At 36.2% G+C, this 24,478-nt stretch overlaps 1 protein-coding gene across 1 annotated transcript in view; it reads right to left on the reverse strand.

The window, feature by feature from the left end:
* The window catches only part of LOC127653235 (insulin-like growth factor 2 mRNA-binding protein 1), a 48,169-nt gene extending 25,661 nt beyond the window's left edge, over positions 1-22,508 (reverse strand). The window contains exons 1-2 of the mRNA XM_052139846.1: positions 22,334-22,508; positions 21,128-21,188 (exon numbers count right to left, since the gene is read on the reverse strand). Of these exons, the coding sequence (XP_051995806.1) occupies positions 21,128-21,188; positions 22,334-22,508 (236 nt within the window). The remainder of the gene's footprint in view (positions 1-21,127; positions 21,189-22,333) is intronic.
* Positions 22,509-24,478: the final 1,970 nt, after the last annotated feature.

Genomic DNA, 24,478 nt, shown 5'->3' on the forward strand with positions numbered 1-24,478 from the left:
ACACACACACATATATATATATATATATATATATATATATATATATATATATATATACACACACACACACACACACACACATATATATATATCTGCTACAGAAATAACATTAATAACTTGTAGTAAATCTTGTACTTTGTTGGGGTTTTAGGATGAAACCATTTCTTTGTATTTTCTTTTTTACATGCTGCTAACATTATTTAAAAAAGAATTTCACTTTCTAAAAATACATTTACATTTCAAAGGGTGTGTAGCCAATATGTGGGCCTATGCCAGGTTAGAGTATCGGGAAACCACTCTGCTTTTGACGGCTAATTTTTAAGCATGTGTGCAGGGAGCGACGTGCTCAGCTGAGGAATGCAACACCACTGAAACGGCGCGGTGGGGGTGAAGAGAACCTCAAGCCCCTTCCCCGTTTTTAAATCATGTGAAACACCCCTCCCTCTCATCAGTCATCGTCCCTTTCTCTCTCCCTCTGCCTTGGTCATTTGAGTGAGACAGGGAGCCATAGGGAGTGGAGAGAGAGAGAGATTTCATCTCATCGACAAAGAGTTTTGTCTGCAAGTAGTTCTGAACCCTGAATCTCAACCTTTGACCCCAATGTGGATGGGGACCGCTTTTGGCAGGGACTTTAAAAAGAGCCGTAGGGCAGGGCAATGGACTGGTGTTGCTAGTAAACAATTCAACTTTTCAAAGAGGCCGCAGATTATGCCAATGTATGGCTACGGTGTTAAAAGGGGAGAGTGATTGCATCAAAATAACAGCAAATATTAAAATATTCAGTTATAAATTAAATCGAGGTGCAATGCAATATAAAAAAATCTTTGAGGTCACAATATAAAAAAAAAAAAAAAAAAAAACTCGTTCATCTGACCAGGCCTTCAGGCAAATGATGAGTGTTTCAAGAAGAAATGGGCGTTGTCTGAATTATAATTTATCAGTAATGACGGGCGGTAGCTATTGTCTAAATATAACTAACATTATCGCGCCAGTTTATCGTCAGCTTGGACGATACGTACGTAAATGCAGTGCAGGTTTCTGAGATAAAGCACAAGTTGCGTCTTCCTAAAAATTCCATATGTAGCCTATAGGCATTTCCCCCTCCGGACCGGTGGGGTTGGTTTGGTGAGTGGTATGTGAGAAAGAAATGTAGTGAGTAAGAACTCCGGGATCCATTTAGTTCACAAAGGAGATATGCCCTCAGTTTGGATCAAAGTTCACGCTTCACTCTGCTTTGCCATAGTCTGTGTGGAGAAGATGGGAGCGCTTGTGCGCCTCCATTTTGTGAGTAAAACACGGGACAAAATGAAGGAGTACAAACGGAGTCAAGAGACACAAATTGAGCACTTGCCCAATATGACCAAATCCTTTTTATCACACACTTAAAGTTCCTTAATAAAGAACAAATCACGCATTTTCAAGAAGTCACTAAAGTAGGCTATGTCTGTCAAACATACTTTAAATATAAGATAGATAAGTAGGCTACTTATTTTGTAGGCCAATCCATACGATTTAAATTACCCTAACATTTCAGTGTTAAGAAGTTTCTGTCTAGAAGCATGTAATAAATCTGAATAACATTATGCCCCCTCCCCCATTCTCGCATGTTCGCCATTTCAAGAGAGCCAAGGGTGCAGGCAGAAATAAAATGGCACTTTGCACTTGAGGACACTTGTTTTGCCCCAAAAGTCACGACTCCTCTTTAGAGCTGCTTCGACACCCACAATAAAATCCATTGTTCACATAAGTTAATTCATATTCAAAATTGGTCAGTCAAAGCGTTTTTATCGAGGCTACTGGCACTCATTTGCAGTGGCGGGAAAATATATTTAGTGCATCTTAGGCTACACTTTAATTCAGGCTAGTTGTGTAAATGTTCATATGTTTAACTATGGATTATGCTGGATTTAAAATACCATAAAATATAGTTTTTACAAGGTAAAATGTTTTCTTTAAATTTCTTTTTTTTTTTTTAAACCCCACTTATAAACACTTTAAAGGGCATATACGCGTTTGTTCAGTTGAAATTCGGCCACATATTTTGCATGTTAATTGCGTGAAATAAATTAATAATAATTATAATAATAAAATATTCATACTCCAATTAACTACTGGGTTTTTCAGACGGTTTCACTGAAACTCCAGAAAAATTCAACGTGTTTTCCCGCTTTTAATATTAGCTATACAAAACTGAGTTGCATAAAGCAAACTTTAAAGAAGAGACCAAATTAAATCCTAAAATGTGTCACGAAGCCCTCCATTAAGAATGGATACAAAAGCACAAAATACACTTAAATGTACATGCCCGCTCTGTATCTATGCCTTTTGTTTTAGGTTAAATGTGAAACTGCGCCAAGTTGTAATGCCATTATTAGTAATGCACTAAAGTGATGCAAATGTGCACACACTTAAGAAATTAACATCTAGATTGATCATCTCATCACCCTACAAAACCAGCCGGGAATTCTAGTTTGTTGCAAGTAAAATGGGCCTATATGTCTCAACCATGTGGGCCAGTGTACGCTCAGGCATCTTCCACTGACAACGCCCAGTTACCACAATGAATCTCAGTCACATGGGTAGGCGCAGAATGTGCTGGAAAACTATAGGATACATATAGTATATAGGAGCCGGATAAGCATGTATGCCAGCATTGAGCTAAATCGAGCCATAATGCCTTGATCCAGTGCCAAAATGGAAAAGAAACGAGTGTAAATACTGGCTGAATGACAGCTAGTTTTATTAAATGTAGCATATTCATGTGCTACTAACATCTTCCACTATATGTATTATTTTGGGTACCATTATGTTTTGTAAATGAAACGAGATCCAACTTGCAAAATACAATTTGCACTTCACTTGTTCACGTTAATAAATGACTGTATTCCACTGTATATCATCCCGTTGATTTGAGTCATATCGAGCCAATGATGTAGAATGTGAGGATTTGTCTTTAGATGAATGCCTGCAGTGCAGCAGTTCTGCTCTCGAGCCGATTCTCGTGCTTCTCTCGATCACTCCCCTTTACGCACGCGGCGCTGTGGCTTCAGCTTCTCGCAGGCAGCGAGAGGGAGACCTGCCTTCATTCATAAAGTCACCAGGCAGCGAGAGAGTACTACAGCGCCGTGAAAGAGGCGGTGCGCTCGGTCACTGCACCGCCCACCGTGGAGAAGCGGAGGGGGTTGGACGAGAAGAGGAGATTTGCAAGTTGACAAGGAAATGGGGGTGTGGAACGGAACAGAAACGGTCTCGTATACAAAACCGAGCACCCACGCTTTAAGTGGCACAATCCAGTGCTCCTGACTCAGCACACACACTACACTCACAGGTTTAATCATTAATTAATTGTCACAATTTGCTCTGCTTTCGATTCAAACTGCTATTTTCATGAGGAGCAAACTGTGTAGATTATGAAAGTAGCCTATGGGGTTGCCTTTTTGTTTTAGCAAAGATTGGTCCAAATGAACACATTTCATCCCGTTACCTGTTATGGTCATAAAATGCATTTTATAATCCTTCAAATAAATTATTTCGTTTAATTCTGACCTGATCATGAATATTAATGCACATACGGCCGTAAATAGTCCGGTGCTTCAAAGAACAGGCCTAACACTGAAATGTTTATGGACCAACAAACACTATTTAATCTTTTACACTTTTAAAGTATAATCATCTTTCAACAATCATATGACCTGAGGGGGGAAAAAATAACATTTTAAGCACAAACTCACTTCAGGAATGTCCTTCAATGGTGTGCATCAAAAATACTGAAAATCTGAATAAACATGCCCCGTTTCGCCTTCGAAATTCTGACAAATATTTGTATAGCCTTTCTGAGCCTAATCATTTTTGAGCAATATAAAGCATTGTTTACAGATTTACTTTTGTCCAGGAAGTCATCTATTTCGTAAAAGTAATTTATTTCGGTTCAAATCACTCATAAAAGCGTCAACTATTTGTAGTTTTACTTGCTTCCAAAGAAGTATAAAGTACCTCAAGTAAAATCACGAGGTCAACTTTATCATCACATGTAAAAACAACAACTTAGTTATTTCACTTTTAACTGATTCAAGTGTTTGCATGCACATTTTCTCCCACTTTCCATCTTCATAAAACTGAACAGAAAAACTTATTACTGGTTCATAATTTATTTAAACAAAATGATCTGCCTTAAACTTTGAAATAAAAGTATAACAGCAAAAAATGTAAACCACTCCAGCACAAGGTTGACCTCTAAACAGTGTTTGATTTAAGACAGTTAATTTAACCTTCAAATTAAGCTACAATTGTTACAATTCATTTTTATATTTTGCATTAATTAAAATAATCCAATTCACAGTTTGCATGTGGTTATTTTCCAACAAATTAAATCTCTTGATTCATGGGAATAATTATTGCACAATTCATATAATTAAACTTGTTTTTTTTTAAACAAAACTTAAAATAAAAAAATAAAAGACAAGAACTTGAGTGTACTCAAGCATATAGTGAAGGATAGCCCCAGTTTTCTTTTTAATTCAAATGTAAGCGACTCATTAAATAAAAACAAATACATTCATTTCGGTTAAATTAAATGTATTAAACTTTAAGCAATACTTTTGCAACTAACCCATTTTTATCAAAACAACAAATGAAGCTCTTTTCTTTGAGAAGTTGTCCAGAAAGCTTATTTTGTTAATTGCCATTTTCTCTCTGAATAATTCATCTCAGTATTTGTATCATTTTAAACAGACAATTATGTATACATAAACAAATACTTATTAAACCCTTATTGGAAAATGTTGTGTTTCTTATTGACCACTTTGAGGTAAATAAAGTGGAACCCTTACAAGTTACTTTCTGAATGTCTAATAAATTGGTTCACTACCATTAAACACTTTGGTGTCCTTCATAAATTCTGAAGACAATCCAGCAAATGTCTCTTGAACCCAACAAATCTTCTCTTCGAGGGAAAGAAGACTCGGACCAAAGTTTCTTCTTTTGTTAAAAATGAGGGCTCTTCTTCCTTCCAGAGCATGACGTCAGCCTCAGACTTAGTTTTTGATCACCTAACTCTGAGAAACTTGGAGAATTTTAAAAAAGTGAAGCTCTGCTACTGCTGCCTGCAAATGGCTGCTGACAACAACCCTCTCATCTCTTCATTCCCGTGTCTTCACCTTTTCCTGTTTAAAATCAATAATGATCAGAAATTGCCCTTTGCTGTTTGTCCAATAAGAGTTCTGTGATTTCTCTTAAGAGAAGCAGCAGTTCGATTATGATAAATGTTCTTCATTCTGCCAAAAGCGTTCAAAAATAAGTTTAAATAATGCTCAGTAGTCCACAGAGCACGAACCTCATGAGTAAACATGATACTGCTGGAGAGTATGAAAAACATTGTAATAAAGGAAAAAAGTCCAAAACAACGAGCTACAAAAAGTAACAGCTCTAAAGTCGGGATAACATGCATTTCCAACATACTTAATACTTTTTATAAACAAAGTTACATAAAAAATAAATAAATAAAATAGAACTATAAATCTTTAAACAACCCTTTCTGTAGACAGAAATTGAAACGGATCAAGAATCAAATCATCCACAAACCTTGAATTTTCCGCCCAAGTAAATTCACTTTTACTTGACACAGAATTTTTAGAAATATAATCATAAAAATCTGAAATTAAGCCCTGTTAAACTCACATACTAAGAACTGTTTAACGTTTCTCAATATTTCGGTTGCGCCATTAGATCATGCTGAAGTTTTTACTTCAGCAACAGCAATGAAACAAATACCACCACATTTTAAATGGCATGTAATGTCAGTTTAGCACAGTTAAGTAGTATAAAACCAAATATCTTATGTATGCTGTATGCATACGCACATGACTCTTCGCCTGAGAAGGCCTACACTCTTCTCTGCATGTGACGTATTCTATGTGCTAAGGGGAAGGTATGACTCCATGTAGCTCTGGTGGGGGGCGGGGGTGTTTGGCAGCCCCTTCCCCCTCTCTATGCTTATAAAATGTGTGTGTGTAAAGGAGGGATAGCATGACCATACCAGCACATGCCTGTTTTGAGGTCATGTGATCTAGAGGCTCCATTTTAAGTGATTTGGACTCGGAAGAAGGGCGTTGCAATGGGGGGGTTGAAAGTGAGAAAGAGAGAGAAAATAGCATAAGAGAGAACAGAAGGGGAAGGGCCCCATGAAGGGGAAATGGTTAAAGAAATGTAAAAGCAACGTAGATTCTGTGTCACATTCATACATGCATCCATACCTACACTGTAAAGTCAGATTTTTTTAAGGCAATCAGATTTTTAAAAAAATCAAACAAACTTATTTTGCTCAAGTAAACCTTAACTAGTAACAAGTAAACTTAACTCATCTGTGTTTAAATTATTATTGTTTTTATTGAATTATTTGAATAGAGTTATAGCACATCTTATGCCATATAAGGGAAATTGAGTAAAGAATGGATTTAATTTAACAGACTTTTTCCAGATTTAACCCTAATGGTGACTTCACATAAATCACAACTATCAACCAGCTACAACAAAACATCATATAGACATAAGAATTAAAACTATATACATTTTAAAATTACAATTATTATATTTATACATAAATTCCCTTGTTTTGACCAAACATACATCATTTATTCAAGCGCAAGGGATTATGGGTATTCCACACAGTCGCAGAGTTAGTAGTACTCAAAGCTAAAGTTTAAAGAACATTTGTATTTGAGTTATGATTCCAAAATGGGACATTTCAAGTACTGTTTAATTAGGACCACTTAAATGTTTTTATTAATGACAACTTTAGGGTTTAGAGAGTAACGGTAACTTAATTAAACTAGTAACAATAGTATAAAAATTAAGCTTAAAGTAAAACATTATTATTATTTGATATAACTATTTGAATTAACAGTGTATTTAGAGGGGTGCATTTTCATGATGGACCATAAAATACTGGACATACTTGTGGCAGAACAGTGGACTAATGTTCCTTTATACTGACAGTTGACTGCCTCCTTTACTGCTGATAGCACATATTTCTGTTCTGGAAAACTACGGAATAAAAATAACAGAGCATGTGGACCTCAACAGGAAAATGTTTGGAAAGTCAGACACCCATTCCTTAGCTAACGGACAGTGCAGACTGAAGGTTACTGAATGAAAATGACTAAATGAACTTCAAAACTACGGTTTGGGTCAATTCCATCATAATGCAAAAAAACACGGATTAAGAGTTCAGTAACCAAAAGTAATTCTGTTTATTTGTGAACATCTATCAATGTTGAGTTGAGCAATTGTTGAGTTGACACACACACACACACACACACACACACACACACACACACACACACACACACACACACACACACACACACACACACACACACACACACACACACACACACACACACACACACACACCAAAAAGAGCTCACATCTTATACAAGACACGGAGATAGCAACCTAAGGGGTCAAAAATCAGCTACATTTTCTCAGTTATAATATGTGATCTAGTGTTCATGAGATGATTAATACAGAGTAATGTGAATCTGTAGGAATTGACTCATCCTCAAGATTTTTCTTTTCTAAATTATTAATGAAGCAGAGAAAGAAAAAGCTTTTAAAAATATTGCATTGCACAAAAACAAATGGAACCCAACTGGTCAATTTATTAAATATTTCTAGGTGCTAAGAAACAATTATTTGCTGTAAGAGATCAATTCACTAACAGAGTAAAGCTATTAATAAAAACAGACTAGTTGCACTGTAAACCCTAATGTTGTCATTACTGGACAAATCAAGTTGTCTTAATTAAACATTACTTAAAATGTCATGTTTTGGGCTTATAACTCAAATAACTATGTTCCTTGAACTTGTTTATTTGCAAAAAAACATATAAAATTTTTTTAAGTGTTATTAACTTAAACAATTAAGTACAAAGTATGTATATTTACATAGTACATATATATGTATATATATGTATGTGTGTGTGTAAGTAAATTGTATATGTATGTACATGTGTATGTACAGGTCTGTATGTACACATCAGGGCTCGACATTAATATTGGTACAAGTGGATTTTTGAAGGGGCAAGTGAAAGGGAATTTTACTTACCGACCGGACATGCAGACTGATTAAACATCAATAACAAAAAAAATAACTGGCTATATTTGTGATAGCCTAGGCCTGCGTCACTTATTAGAAAGTTCATATTCTTATTCTGCTGTTGAAAGTAATCCAGAGCATGTAATTTTATAATTCGCAAGCGATCAGTAACAGCTGCATACTGTTTGATTGACAGGCGGCGTATGTGTGCGTGCTGAAAATGCTCATGCACACCTGAGCTGGGGTATTTGTATGTTGGACTTGTAAGTATAAATGTAAGCTAATATACCTGCTGCTGTCTAATGTGACATTATAATCAAACAACCAGAACAAGCAAACACTCACTGCTCTTGACTGGGTAAATTTAGTAGCTTTAAAAAGTATTAATGTATTGTACTCATACAGTACAGACCAGTAGTATTTTATGTTGTATTTCATTCTGAAGGTTTCCATGAATGCTTGATAGCCTATTGCTGTTCAAAACTTTTAAAGCTGTAAAAAAAAAAAAAAAGCACCAATTTTCTTAATTTGCATTTTTTGTTCTATTATTTTTAATGTATTTTTATTCATTGTGTTTTTTTATTGTAATTTTATTACTGACTGTTTACTAATAATTCCTTAAGAACTTGAAACCATTCTCCCTTAATTAACATATTAGTGGCGTTATTATTTGTTGTGGTTTTGAAGCAGGTATTGAAAATTATCAAATTTCACTACAGACTCCTAAAATTCTGGTCTTGTGATTATGTATAGCCTTTATTGTACATGGTAGATCTTGCTGCAATAAAGTAGATCTCATTGATGGTGATGGAGGCTTTTCTTTATCGGACCATACGTGACATAAAATAATAATCATGACAATAGCCTCCTCCCCTACCCAGTGTGGTTTACATTTCTGTTGCATAGAATTGATTTGATTGATACGCTATTAGGTTGGGCATCGGTCATAATTTTAGAAAAATATACAACATAAACAACATAAGCATGTAACTTAAATGTCCTTTTTTCAATCTGGACAAGTGAAAGACCAATTTACTTCTCCAGAGGACAAGCACATGATATGACAATGCTTAATTTCAAGCCCTGCATATGTATGTACAGGTGACTGTTGTGTGTGAAAATCCCAGGATATCAGCAGTTACAGAAATACTCAAACAAGCCCGTCTGATACAAACAATCATGCCATGCTCCAAATCACTGAGATCACATTTTTTCCCCATTCTGATGGCTGATGTGAACATTAACTAAAGCTCCTGATGCTTATCTACTGCTGCCACGTAATTGGCTGATTAGATAATCGTATGGATGATTGTTGGTGCCAGACGGGCTGGTTTGAGTATTTCTGTAACTGCTGATCTTTTAGGTTGCACTACGTTCTCTAGAATTTACTCAGAATGGTGCCAAAAACTAAAAAAACAACAACAAAAAACATACAGTGAGCGGTAGTTCTGTGGATGGAAACGCACAATTGTGGTGAGAAGAATAGCATCTCTGAATGCTATTCTGAGATGAAGGTTGGTGCAGTTTTGGTAGCACGAGGGGGATCTTCACAATATAAGGCGTGTGGTTTTAATGTTGTGGCTGATACACATATATATGTTTTTTTATATTATTTATTTTTCATATTTAGTTCTATTTACGTTTCTTCTTTTCTTCAATTTCTTTTGGCATACTTGGTTTGTTTGAAAGAATGGATGGAAAAGCTATGATCAAATAAGTTATATCGGTTATTTACAGTATTTATATGATTTAACTGGCTTTTTTGAATAATAAAAGATTATCTAATTATGTTTCCTAGTTTAAAGAGAACATGTGTAGGCATTTAAATAGTTTTTAAGAATTCATAGAGTTTTTAGCTATTTTCCAGAATTATTTATGGTGTTTTGTCGCAAATAGTTGTTTCGTGTGATGTCACTATGATTGTGTTTTGGTCAAGTTGGACACTGTTAACACGATCTCAGTTCTCCTTGTGTATGTGCAAATGAAGTACAGGTGACAATGCAATTCTGAACATAAACAATTTTATTTAATGGCCTACAATCAATTATAATTTTTTTATTTCAACTGTGTTATTGTATGACCTAAATTTAAATCCATTCTTTTTAAAAATATTAAGCAGAAACAACAACATTTATATATCAAACCTGAGTTAAGTCTACATGCATCTAGTTACCTTAACTTCAATATTTAAAGTAAAAAATTGTATGATCATCAGGTTTAGTGAACTTCACTAGAGTTCATTGGATACATCATTACTCAATTCATTTGAGGTAACGGGTAAAGTCAATTTATTATGGTTTGCAGTGTGGAAATTACTAAACATAGGTTTAAAGCTTTTCTTTCTAGTGGTGGAAGATAACACCAAAACTGTATTTGAGGCATCCCAAAACATCATTAGAATCTAAATAAAATGAACAACCTAGTTTTCACCATCCTACGACAAGTTTTATTCTAATACAACCTAATTCCACAGATCATTGTAATAAGTAATTCTGTGAGCATTGCTTTGGGTGACACACCTAGAGACTTTGATCTGTCGGATGAGTCTGTATACTTTAATACAACAGCAAAGAAGCAAGAGGTAGGAACGAGTCAACACATAGAGAGACAGAAATTAAATGACAAAAAGTTACTTAATTGCACTTGTTGTTGAACTAGAGCTAACATTTTGAAAAATAAAAAAAGAACAGGGGGCTGTCAATCGATTACATATTTTAATCAAATTAATTACATGGTGTCCCGATTAATTAATCGTGATTAATCCCATATACAAATATTTGATGAGAAAGCCCCTCATATAACAATAACTCAATATATAATGATTATACATATTAATATCAATATATAATTATACATAGTTATCTTTAAATATTTAAAAATTATATATACATATATATAAAAGATATTCAGATAATTAAAATGCATTACATTCTTGTAGCAGAAGAGTTAATCATTGATAAGATGATACAAAAAGCGGCTTTAGAATACAATTTATTGTTTATTACCATATTATTGATCATAAGACAGTTCACAGCAATCCATTTCACAAGTGAATTTGTCAATCAGTTGGAGATGTATTATGAGGGCTTGTTTAAGGCCCCGTCAATGTACACCTGCGTCAGACATGCTCGTGTAGCGTATCGGGTGCGTCACATCATAAACATAAAATGTTTCGGTCACTGTTTCAAGTTAAATATAGAATCTTTAAACACATCTTGAGATCTCTTAGTTCGCATTTGCGTTCTTTCAAGTGTGCATGTTTGTGTGTGTCTGCTGAATGTTGTTTTCTTTACTGTATAAACTTCACGTTGCTCATACAGCTGAAATTTCACTTACTGCCCTCTGGAGTAAACAGGTGGTACTACAAGCTTGCATTTCTCAGGAATCTTCCTTATTATGGTCCGGGGGCAGTGCGATTAATTGCGTTAATTATTTTAAAGCGTTATTTCTTGTCAAATTAATCCCACTGAATTGACGCGTTAAATCGACAGCCATAATATATATATATCCATCTAATGTATATTGTTCTTTTCAGCCAAGCACGATCAGGAGTACAAATATCGCAGGAATCTAATCCAGCAGCATTTTAACACACATTCAGAGGAAGAACTATGTACAATACAGCGTCATTATTTACAGTGCAACAAAACCAGTTTTTATCACACTTGAATGTTTTGCTCTTTATAAATGCAAATAGAGCATATAGTAAAGTATGGAATAAGAATGAATTAATATTAATAAGAACAAGATGTTGCTTGTACTGGGCTACTACATGTTCATTGGCCCATTTGAAGAAAAGGGGAAAAAAGAGGTAGAAAAATGTAAAGAATTTTAGGTTCAAGGGGCACCCCCCCCCATGAGTGTTTACAATGACCACGCCTTCAGAGCGGTCCGTTCACCAGAGAAATAAAGAATCATGGGGGGGCACGGGACAGACATGGGGGCCCATACATCAGAGGGGTAAAACACCATGAACTTTTTTTCCCCCTGGGAAATACCCCTAGTCTCACGTCTCTCCCACACAAACAAAAAAGAAAAACATGAACCAATATGCGTCTCTAGACTCCTCTTTAATGCCACACTGAACTATTCTGTAGAAATACCCATAGTAATTATTGTAAAACTTTCAAAAGTTACTTCAGTTTAGATTGAGAGTTTTAACTTGAGAACGTGCAAGAACTTCTCTTTGTCCAGAACAAAAGGCCTTCCAATGTAAATAACTTGTTTGCTATTTACCCTCATATTCGGTTTGAGGTCTGAGAGACCAAGGCCATTTTAATCGAAAAACTCGATAACATGCTTCAACTGTCCTCCAAGATAAATGTTTTTTTTTCTTTCGTTCTACAATGTACAGTCTCTCTGTGAATAAATGCAAAATTTTTTGAGTTTTCTTAAAAGCATGATTCACAACTTTGGCCACGATTTTGACTGCTTTGACGGCCAATAAATCACTGGTGTCGTATCTTATAGTCTGACAAGCCACAATAGTAAAGGATCATAAGAATCGTCGTGTGCACCTAGCTGTACGCTACAGTAAAATGAAAATGGTGTACCAGGGTTACAACCCTTTATAACAAATTAAATTGAACGAATTTTCCATTTCCAGTCATTTGTGATTACTGTAAACTGATTTGTAAAAAATCATGTTGATTCTGACCGATGTGTTAATGAATCATGATCTTGAATCAGTGATATGTGAAGCATCATTGACTCAAAAGAAAGATTCACTAACGAATCACACTATGGCTTATGAGTAAAATTTACTCCACACAAGAGTGATATGTTTATATTAGAGCTTTGTGTGGCATACGGTTAATTAAAAAATTATAATACAGCATAAACACTTGTTGGGAGGGCAGAACCTTTGTAATGTTCCCGCCCAAAGTCATTACACTGACACACACACCACAATAGCGCTTCCCTGTCACACATATAATGATGGAGAAAGGACCTCTTAGCGCTATTATTTGATGTACAAAACAAGCCCAGATTGCACTTGTGATAGAAATCTAATATTTTCAGCGCATTTTAAATACCCATTGAAGAACACTCTGCTTATCCGTGGAGTTCAATGCAGGACTAGACGCTAAAGTTGATGCTCTGACGTGAATCATGAACGCAGCTTCATGATTGCTGCAGGAAAGCGGATAGCCTACCGGCAGATTAATATTGTGGAGAAAGAGATTTTAAAAGATTTAATGCCCATTGCAATGAATACTAACCCTATGGGGACTACACAGCAAAGGTGGCACAGAAGCTGCATTTGAAGTAGCAATTAGCAGTAATAAATGCTTTTACACAGCAGTTGCAAATGCATAAATAATAATAATAATAATGAGATTTTATTTTAAATGTAACATTATGAATATAGAAATATGAAATAAAGAATATGAATAAATGAAAATATGAATGTATACTCAACCTGGAGGGAGTAATTCTTTCAATAAATCAACCTCCCGATAGACTTTGGGAAACATTTAATGTTACTTGAATAGGTGACATTATATTGTGGACTGTTTGGAAAATGTTAATAAAGCATGATATTGTTACATATTGTTTCTTCTCTTTCTTAAGATGGCACAAAAAAAAGGCATTTTGACAGGAAAATAAGTATATATGGTGTCAAATTTCAGCATTTTCCAAATCTGTGATTAATCATGATTAAATCGTTTTTTGTTGTTGTAATTAATCATGATTAAATAATTTAATCGACTGACAGCCCTAGTTTATATGCATTTAGGATGAGGAAAATAAAGAATATATATATTTCACTATAGATTTTCTAAATTTCCTGATATTTTCCTGATAAGTTTTCCATGACTGTGAGAATCCTGGTGTACACACTGGAAGTATACTATATATTTATTTTTATTTCTTTAACAGTATTTTTCTAACGTGTCAAATTGACCTTATTACTAGAATGGATGCCAGTCACCAAGTGCATGCCTACTTTGTGATACACCAGAGCGTTAAAGCTTAAATAACTGAAAAATTATGATTTTCTTGTAAAGTGAATATAGCAGAAAAGATTAACTTCTACATTGAATTAGGGCTGGGTAAAATTATCAACTTTCCGATGCATCGCAATCTTCATTTGAACAGTCTCGATATCATATCTTAATCTCAAGATCGATCTTTTTCTCAATGCACAACCCTTTACTACAATGAGAAGAAATCGCACACATTAGCAACCAAATTTTACACTATGTGACTAAAAATGTATATCTTTGGCAACTTGCTGGTAAATGTTTAGATTTCACTCACCAGTGAATTAATTTTGTAGTATAGTGGTGTAGTATTCAGCAGCGAGATCCTTACACTGCATGCTGAGAATAAAAGTTGTTCTGTGTAGTGTGTGTGTCCAAAGACGAGATCCACGTGACCCATGTCCCTGAATAATGTCTCTTTAATGCCCTTTCAGTTATTTACAGTCAGTTGTTCAACAAAAACAACAAAAAATATATCTTTAATTCTAATCTGGCATAGCACAGATGAGATAAAGCCATTCTATTCTCTCATTATTGTGCGTTTATTTAAGATGCTGTTTACAGAAATGCAGGATTCTCTTAAAGAGACAGTACCGGTTTTTAGCACGCTCAACAAATCAATGTAAATACCTGCAAAAAGTACAAATTATGCAATTAAACAATACAATGTAAAAATATATATAATATAAGCAATATTATATTATATTTATTGATTAAATAAATGTATTTGTTCATTTTAAAAAACCTAAAATGTGACCCCATTTAATATATAATTAGTCAAATTATCATATTGTACCTAGTTGGAAGGTCCCCTGTGTATTTACAGAATTAGCTGGGAGATAATTTTTTTCATATGTAATCAAAAGGGACATTAGAACTGAAATATACCCATATGAATCGATATCAAATTGAAAGCTTAAATTCTTCATCTGTACTCAATTCAAACATGTAAAAATGAATGCTCTAGATTATAAGTAGTGGTCAACCAATATGGGATTTTTATGGCAATACAATAGCGATATATCACACAACATAATATAGAAAATAACAAACTTAAAATTGCTAAAACAAATCATAATACACTTATTTAGCACTATATTTACTAAATTTCACACAGAACAAAAGAATATATTAGGAAGAATGAAATAGCGGTACACTCAGTAGTCCAGCAACCATGATATCGTGTCCACGTAAGCAATTGTATTTTCTCAAAAATTACAGAATCAAACCAATTGTACATACAATGCATAGTGAATAAGATATTTACTTTATCTGCCTTGCCGATTGGTCGACCACTATTTACAAGTAAATATCAATTATGATTGTTTGTTATCATTACAATGCGTCACCATGTATCAATCCTAAAAGAGAAAACCTAATCAAATTTATTTGCTTATTTGAGTACATTTCACTGTTAAATAAGTACATTTTACTTTTCAAAGCTGGTTTTCCGAGCATGCACCAAGTTTGAATAATTAATGAGCTTGTATGGTTTCACAACAATTTTATTGTTGATTTTGTTGTTACGTTTGGTAACATGTTTTGTGAAGTCTAAAGTTAATTCTCAATTAAAAATGTGTTCATCCTGTATTGTGCACCAAGTGTTCAGGTCTGCGTGCTCAGCTCTGGATATTATTTCCATTGCCGTAAAAGCAAGGTGATGTTGTCTAAAAGACTACAAAGCATGTGTTAAGCTTCCCTGTGGAAGGCTTCCATGTGCATGTGGTAGATGAGTACATTTAAAAAAACATGTAAATGCCACTACACTTTTAAAAGCATGGCTTAATGCATTGCTTGAGTAAAATGTACAAACAAAAAGTGAGTAAAATGAACGGATATTTGCAAAGTAAATTCTACTTGAGTAGTTCTAATTAAAGCATCCAAGAATTGTGTGAAGCTTTTACTTGAAAATATGGTCTGATAAATTTACTAGCAATTTCTGCGTGGAAATTGTTTCCAAGGTTCTTTTTATATAAACCTCACTACAAATATTTTAAGTGTATGTACAGGGAATTAATTAGGTCACAAGATCATATTGAAAGAATTTAAAGGGTAAAAAAACAGGTTACGTAATTATTTAAACTTTTACAGCAGTATTTAACATTTAAGAGATATGCTGTCAAACAATGAATAGAATGAATCTAAATCTGGCATGATTCCCTGGACAGAAAACCCTGAACCCTGTCCCACAATCGCTTGGGCAGCCATGCTACAAAATGGCGCCAACCGTTAATCTGAACTTCCAGCCAAGTCCCATCCCAACCTGTTCTTGCTCCACATGCTCAATGCCTTGTAGTAAGACTCTGCAGTTCTCCTATCCATTGACTTCAACATTCATCTCTGAAAGAAGGTTTCTGAACACTGTCAATGGATGGTGACAGAGAATGGTCTTATGCTCTATTACTAGTTCCTTGACCTTCCGGTGAACAAGAATCAGCTCTCGCCAACTATGCTGATTCAAATACTCCCCCAACATGGGCAAACTCTACATCAAAGATTCTTAGCAGGAGACACCCCTAAATCAAATGTGCAACATACAACACCCACTTTAATCTTTTCAGGGCCCATAATTTCACCTCAGTTTATGCCAAATTAACTAATTTTATACTAAGAGTCTTGTTGACATGAGAATGTATGTATATAGGGGTTTATAGTACTAAAAGCCACCTCCTCTGTAGAGGTAAAGGGACTTTGATCCTTAAAAAAACACAAAAAAAAAACAGCACAGATGGTTTAAAATAGGGAAGGGGGAGAGAAGACGGCACATTGGTAAGGGGTTAAAATGGGAGGGGTGCTCTTAAAGATACAATGCACATTTATCCTTCACATTTTCAGCATCTCTACGTGACATGCACATTTTTCCTTTGTGCCTCCCTCACTCTGTCCCTCTTTTTCCATCCCTCTAATTTTGCCTTTTTCAAAGCAACATTATTTTTGAGAGAATCTGCCTCTATAACGGCAGAAAAGGGAGGCCCACAAGGAAGTGCTGCCATTCGTTCCCCCTCAATCCCCTCCCCCTCCTCTCCTCTCCTCTTTTCCTCTATTCTTTCCTTCTCTCCTCCCTCTTCCTGCTCAGGCAAGTCCTGTGAGTGGAACGTCATATGACCAAAATGACATGACTGCCTGCATGCACGTTATGCTAGCCAGCCGACAAGTCCTGTGCATCTGGAAATTTATTTAAAAATACATGTGTCTTACAGCAAATGAATAAAGGACACCAAATGCGATGCAGAGGGACAAATGGAGGAAAAGGAGAGAGTGATAAACACAGCAACAGAGTAAAACTGCAAGCTGAGGGCAGCAAGCAAATAAGCGTGCTAGTGGAAGAGAGACAGAACGAGGTGGCCTCTCGTGCGGCGCCGTCAACGGCTTCTGAGAAACTGCACACAGGTGTTCCTGGACTCTGATTGGTCGCACCTCCTTCTTCGTAAAGACCCCTCCCCCTGCCTTCTGTAGTACTACGATCACAAGCGGAGATGGAGAGAAAAGGACAGAGAGAAAAGGAGGGTGGGATCCAACAAGAGAAATAGCAAGGGAGAGAAGACAGAGCAAGCAAATGTGGCTTTAGACTGCCTGAGCATGCAATCGCAACACACTTGTCTACCCAGTAAAATGCTGAGATTCATTTAAATCAAAATCAAAGCTCTTTTTCTCATTTCTCCTTGAATCCACATTGCAAAGGTTTTTTTTATTATTAATAATAATAATAGCTTCTTTTAACTCACAGATCCTTACTAAGTTGAAAAAGTCAAAACAGCAGTTATTTCAAAAAGAGAAGATACGCTGTTATAAGCATGCACATATTTCCTTCAGCCAAAGCAACCCTTTTATTTGGTGGACACTATAATTTCCATGTTATTAGGCTATTTAAAGCATTCACACTCCCAAACTACAAGACAAAAGACAAGCATTTTCAGCATGAGGTTGTTTTTTTTTTTTAAAAGATCTTCTGTACTAATTTATTTACAATGGGTGAGATGTCAAACATGGGCTGTAGTAAGGATCTCTCACCTTTTCCAAAAATTAAGTTCAATTATGAGACCATTTTACTGATCATTAACAATAAGGAATATCATGAAAAACTGAGCATTTTATGAGGAAAAGCCCACCAACACAATCAAAACACTAACTTCAACAGGTTTTCTCTATTTCCACAAATCAAATCATTTGCAGAAAGTTACTGTTCCAAAGTTTGCACAGTAACAACATTTTTTTCTTCTTATTCTATCCATGACCACACACATGCAGTCAGAAGTACAGCTATAATTTTGGATTGAAATATTAACCCCAAAAATGTTATATAACCTTTCACTTCAGTGTTGGCGTATTATGTCTCTGTTAGGTAACAGTTACTCTAGTTTAAGTATTTAAGTGGATATAATTACAACTATATTTAAAATAAACATTTGTGTTGTGGTTCTACATCAACTAACCATTTAGTTGCACTACTTCCAAGCTTTTCCATTTTCTCTGCAGTATTATTATTAGTTTGCCTTTGATACTATTAGTCAAATATTGTCCACAAGAATTTTGAACAAGCAGCAAAGACCCTGTTGCATTTGGATCTTGATAGGTGCTAACAAGCCGGGTGTGCAGAGTAGCATCTGGAAGAAGGGGGGTGCATTGTTACACTTTATCAACCAGTATTGTCATAAAGGTGTCTCTAATCTCTCTCCTGCCGAGCAACTTCAAAAGTGGTCCAACAAGCCATCATAAATGGTCATGTAATACAAATTCACAATTACATTAAGGCACGAGACACAGTCTCACACACACAGTACTATGCACAAAACATCATGTCTTACTACACCCTCTACAAAACCTTCCAATTTAATAATGCTTAACCCCAGCTTAATAGCCTGTAAATTGACCAATTCTATTTAGTGTTTTTTTTATTATGCATTTTCAACATTGAGATGTCTCTATAAATATACATTTCTGATTTGAGTTAGGAGCACTTACATAAGTCAGACCCCTGTTACCAAACACAAGGGGTGTGCACAAAAGGAAAGGAGCTGCTCTGACTCCTCCAGACTCCCCAAATCTACTAACCGCTGGTAACTCTTCAAGCATTGACATTTTTCCAAAACAACTAATGCAAATAAAATGCAATAGCAAAATATGTGTCTCACTTGCACACATACATACATGTTGGTGAATTTTTTTTTTTTTAATTTGGTCAGGGTGACAACTGGCAGCTCCTAAGCATACAGTGTAACAAAGGGCCAAAGCAACGTTTCCGTTGACCTAGGGGCGTGCATTGCTTTTAAACGTCCTGCACCTCAGAGGCCAGGCCCCGCAAATACGTCTATCAAAATGGCGACGAGAAACAGTTCCTCTCTAATTAACATTTCTAATTCATTTTCCACAACGTGGTTTGTGTTGTGTGCATGTAGGCTGGTTACTTGGAATTTTCTAATCAAAAGAACCACACAGCATCTAACCAAAGCATACTTTACAAATTCTAAAATTATCATAGGCACACAGGGAGAAAATTAAGTTCCTTAAGTACTTGTTTGCAGCATAAATGTATAAATGGCAAAATTTGCAAGTTTGTGCAAAACATATTTCTATATTTAAAAACAATACCTCACCTAGTCATTATATCAAGGATTAGTGAAATGTGTGCATGGTTGGTATAACGTTATCAAAGGGGTGTGTAAATATTATATCTCCACCCATTCATGTTAATGCCCCAGTGCTTTCAAATGGAGCCTTAGACAGATGGCTACACTGTACGCCATTTTCTCAATTGCTGACGTTGGTTACTCTTCACACTGATGGCGACCACGTGTCACGTTATCAATATAACGTTGGCTTCAAAATATGTATTCAGTGTCATTGTGGTACATTTAACGTGTATCTGCAACAAAACAATCAATAGAGTAGGCTTCATCAGTTAGGAATATGGTCCACATTGAATATGGAAACATTACGTAACCTCTCTGAATTAAAGACGTGTCCATATAGTAACATTTTAAGATTTACGTCGAAAAGTGTGTGTGTAACATACATTTATCCTCACAACATAAGTCATTGAATCAATTATTCAAATTCTTACACACCAATTAATCTGCGCACACATATCTCCAATCTATTGTGTACACATTCATATTTTTTTGTAGGGCGCAACATTTTAAAACATTATGCCAGAGATTTACAAACCAGGTTAACAAGTGAAACTCGGATTGTTGTGAAAAATGTGTTTAGGGGTGTAAAGTATGAAGGTGATATCAGTTGGGTGGGGACGAGTTTTTTTTTTTTTTTTAGACACAAACAGCCAGCTGCGCGCCAAGCCACCTGAGGCAAACCCAATACATGCATTTCTGGCGCTAATTTTCATTTAAAAGAGCGAAAGATGTACTCTGGCTTATAGTTTTACACAATGCTGACGCCAGAAAGGCCGCAATGTATACAATCATTTACAACCTTACAGTTTATGGTATACAATGTATATATGCATATACGTTTTGCATGACAAAGTACTACTTTCAATAGTCCTACCCTACAAAAGTCCGAACAACGATACTATATCAAAGTAATGGCAGCTTTAACCACAGAGCGGACTCCAAAACAATGTGTGTTGCATGAATCAGTCAAACGAACCAAGCACCGAGGCCTTGCAATAGGCCTAGGCCTGATCAACAGTGGACAAGTGATTGAAATGACGCTGAGACCATCGTTGTTACATGTTTGACAAATACGTACGAATATGTCTAACATGGGAGACGACAGCAGGCCACAAAGCGTGGTAGTAATAGTAACAATCAATGTAACAGCACGTGGTGAAAGGCATTCGCCACTTAAACCCCCGTTAGAATGCCACATGAAGAGAAACAAAGAATATCCGTGTACATACAGGGAGAGAGGGAGATACTGGGAAAGTAACAATAACACAATTCTTTCAATCAAACAGATCCACAGTTAGCACACAGCTAGGGTTTGGTGACAGAACAAATATGTGTATCACCTCCACGAGACATCCATTCAGCTTGTATATGCAGAAAGCAAACAATTGTTCAACTATTCAAGAGAAAGCCAAATACCTCTGCTTCTTAGGGACAGAATGTTCGACCTCAATTCGTTTGCCGTGAAGTTCCACTTTACCTGGAAAAAGGAAACAAATTGTTGTTTTTTCTCCCCACTCACAAACGAGACTAAAACCCTTACATTAACTGGCCCACACAACGTAAGCAAACTTATAGATTAATAGATGTCACACACTGACCCCTCAAACCTTTCTATATATGCCTCGTTACATATTGACTTGTGTGTGAAGAGAGGCCGTATTTTTATTTTACTGCATTACAAAAACTTGCTTTACGAATGGCCTAAATTAGCTTTTGGCGAATGTTGGGTCGCAGAGGTAGTAACACGAAGCTATTTTAATGAACTGTATGACAGAATCCATACATGTAGGGAATTATTTGTTGCGGGTGTCCACTTGAGACACAACAGCGATCAGGGGAACAGCTGAAGATGAATTAATATTGACCATGACTTTATGTGGTGGATAGTTTTAACTGGATCCTTATGGGCATGGCGACCTTCGTGCTATATAGAGCACACATCACATGCTACATATGAGGAGAAACATATTTTGTGGTCAGCAAATACATGGACAGATGAAGTGAAACGGCAGTATTTAAGAATGCATTAGGGCCTATATATATATATATATATATATATATATATATATTAAAAACAAAAAAGACGTTCCTCTGTTAACTTAATTAAACGTGTTTCATTCTTGCTATACTGGCCTATTAGCCGAAAGGGGGAGGGGTGAGACCTGATTCTATAGCTGTGAGTAGGTTGGGCTAAACCTAAAGACTGAGCTTAGAAGAACTACGTCTTACAGTTTATGTCGCCAAAATGAAGGTACATTAAAATAGTTATTAATCACAAGGGAATGCACTGGGGGGTTTCAAACGTGCAATGTAAAGCAAATAAAGTCGTGTGTGATGTGTGCATTAATGCTTAGTGTCTGCAAAACCCTCTGTTCTTCAAAGTTCACTATCTCAAGCACCTTTGCACTATATCCCCTTGCATTGCCTGGACTGAAATGGCGAGAAGTATAAACATGGATTCACTTTACACTACTCTCTTATTTTTTTAATGGGTGAAAAAGTGGAAATTAAATTCTAAACTAGCAGAATGGATATGGGAGGTCATCAAGAGTAAGTTATTTAAGAAAACCCGACTAAAAAGTAACCAGTAAACGGAAGGCCCATTACAACCAATTTACTCACCAGAAAATGTTTCAATCGCTTTCATCGCCCATTGGTCGTCCGGGCAATCAACAAACGCATAGCCAGTTTTCATGAGAAACTGCCCAGCGTATGGAATCTTGTTATCTTCAAAGGTTTTAACCAAGTCCTCCGCGGTCACGTTTTCATTCAAATTTCCAATATATAGCTTGTTCATCGCGAAAAACTGTATAGCTCCCACCAAAAATAGAAATGAAAATAAAACTTTTCGCCAAAACGTTTTTAATTTTGAAAAGGGACTAAGACACCCGCAGATTACAAAATCATCTGATGTCAGCCGGTTGGTATAAAAAACGGGGGGAAATCAAATTGCAAGACAATCCAAAATAAAAGGGGAAAGTTCGACTAACAGTAACGTAGTAGTCTGAATAAGTCCTGCAGACGAGTGGTAAATATTCTTCACTGTAGCAACCCTCGCGAATTTCCAGCACGGTGTTGAAACAATATCTGTTTGGATTAATCTGATGTTTGTTACGATGGAATAGAGGAAAGAGTAAATAGCGGGATCGGGAGAAATTCTTTCCTCTCGCTGCCCCTCAACCTAAAGCTGTACCCCGCACTGTCACACAGATCCTACCGCTTGGCGATGGCACCGCCTCTAAAACCGAGTCGAATTTTCAATTTTTTTTGTTTGCAAAGAAGAACCCACGTGGTCTCAGAGTAGCAAGATAATGGGCCGGTCTCTCTCTCTCTCTCTCTCTCTCTCTCTCTCTCTCTCTCTCTCTCTCTCTCTCTCTCTCTCTCTCTCTCTCTCTCTCTCTCTCTCTCTCTCTCTCTCTCTCTCTCTCTCTCGAGCACAGCGGCAGAAGGTTGTACTTGGATAGACATTAACATTCTCTGCGACGGATATCCTATTCTTGCAAGCATAGAGACGTACACACATTCATACACTCTTCAGTTTTACTCATGCGCTATAGGTCACGTTTCCATTAGCTATTTTCGTTCAAACCCTTTGTTTCTACAGTGGAAGCAATGTCTCGTAATCCAGTGAGGCGCAATTGACAGAGAAAAGGACGCTTATTGGTGGTTAAAATGTATATATATATATATTATTATTATTATATATGTAGCCTATACATCAAGCTCGGCTTCTCTGATATTTCCTTACCCACCCTTTCCGTGCTCTCTGTAGCTTGGTGTAACGGTTCTTCGCCTGCCAACTGTTACGCAAGTCTCCAAAGTTGCATTTGAACCACGTATTTCGAGCATTAAAACCATGAAAATCGCTTTTGTTTACACTGCGTTGTCAGCCGTGGATCACGGCAATGACGAGGAAGTCAAATATTTAACTAGTGTAGTTTTACAACCGACTAAGTTTATGTCAAACATTTTTGAGGTGGCGTAACCAAGTAGTAACACGTTTGTTCAATGCATGGTTTTATTGGAACACTGTATCCTTTTTTAAAATTCGACTCTTGGGAACTGGGCCACGCGGGAACATGGAGGCCAGATTTACTGTAACAGGTCTCCGAAAGAGACGAGTTTCCACAGACATAAGTTCACACGCTGAACCAAGAAGGTCCAACAACTGAATCAAAATGGGGATGTTGAGGCAGTGAGGCCTAGCATAAAGGATACCGCCCTCCAACAGGAAGTGAGCAACTGTTGCGCTGCCTTTTGTGTGTGCACGTTGTGTATCTGATGTTTCATTGCGTGAGCTCTCAAAAAATCCGATATAGTTCAAAGTTAACATGGGCTATTTTGTTACAGCTCTCAAATTGTACACGTGGCGAATGTCATAAAATGGCTTCCCGTTCATTACAGTAATGTGAGGGGCGATCTCAAAGCACCAGCCACGTAGGTTCAAGCAACTCTAAAATAGTTGCACAATGAAGTGTATTTTATACATCATACTGACTTAAATAAGAACCAGACGCTCTACAAAACATTTCACCCGCGTGGTCTTTGAGTTTGATCTCTCGCGAGTTTAAATCACGCATTACGTGCAAATGTAGTAACATCGTAACACAAATTGGGCGCGAGGATGACTTGTTTCAAGAATGATTACGATGGCTTGACAAACGAGACACCGCATTTGTTGTATACATATCTAATCACTTTAGCTTTTATTAGATTTCTGAAATCAGAACAAAAACAAAGGACATTGTCTTGTGCCCTGATAGGCTG

The sequence above is a fragment of the Xyrauchen texanus genome, chromosome 12 (genome assembly GCF_025860055.1).
Source record: "Xyrauchen texanus isolate HMW12.3.18 chromosome 12, RBS_HiC_50CHRs, whole genome shotgun sequence".
Taxonomy (NCBI): Eukaryota; Metazoa; Chordata; class Actinopteri; order Cypriniformes; family Catostomidae; genus Xyrauchen; species Xyrauchen texanus.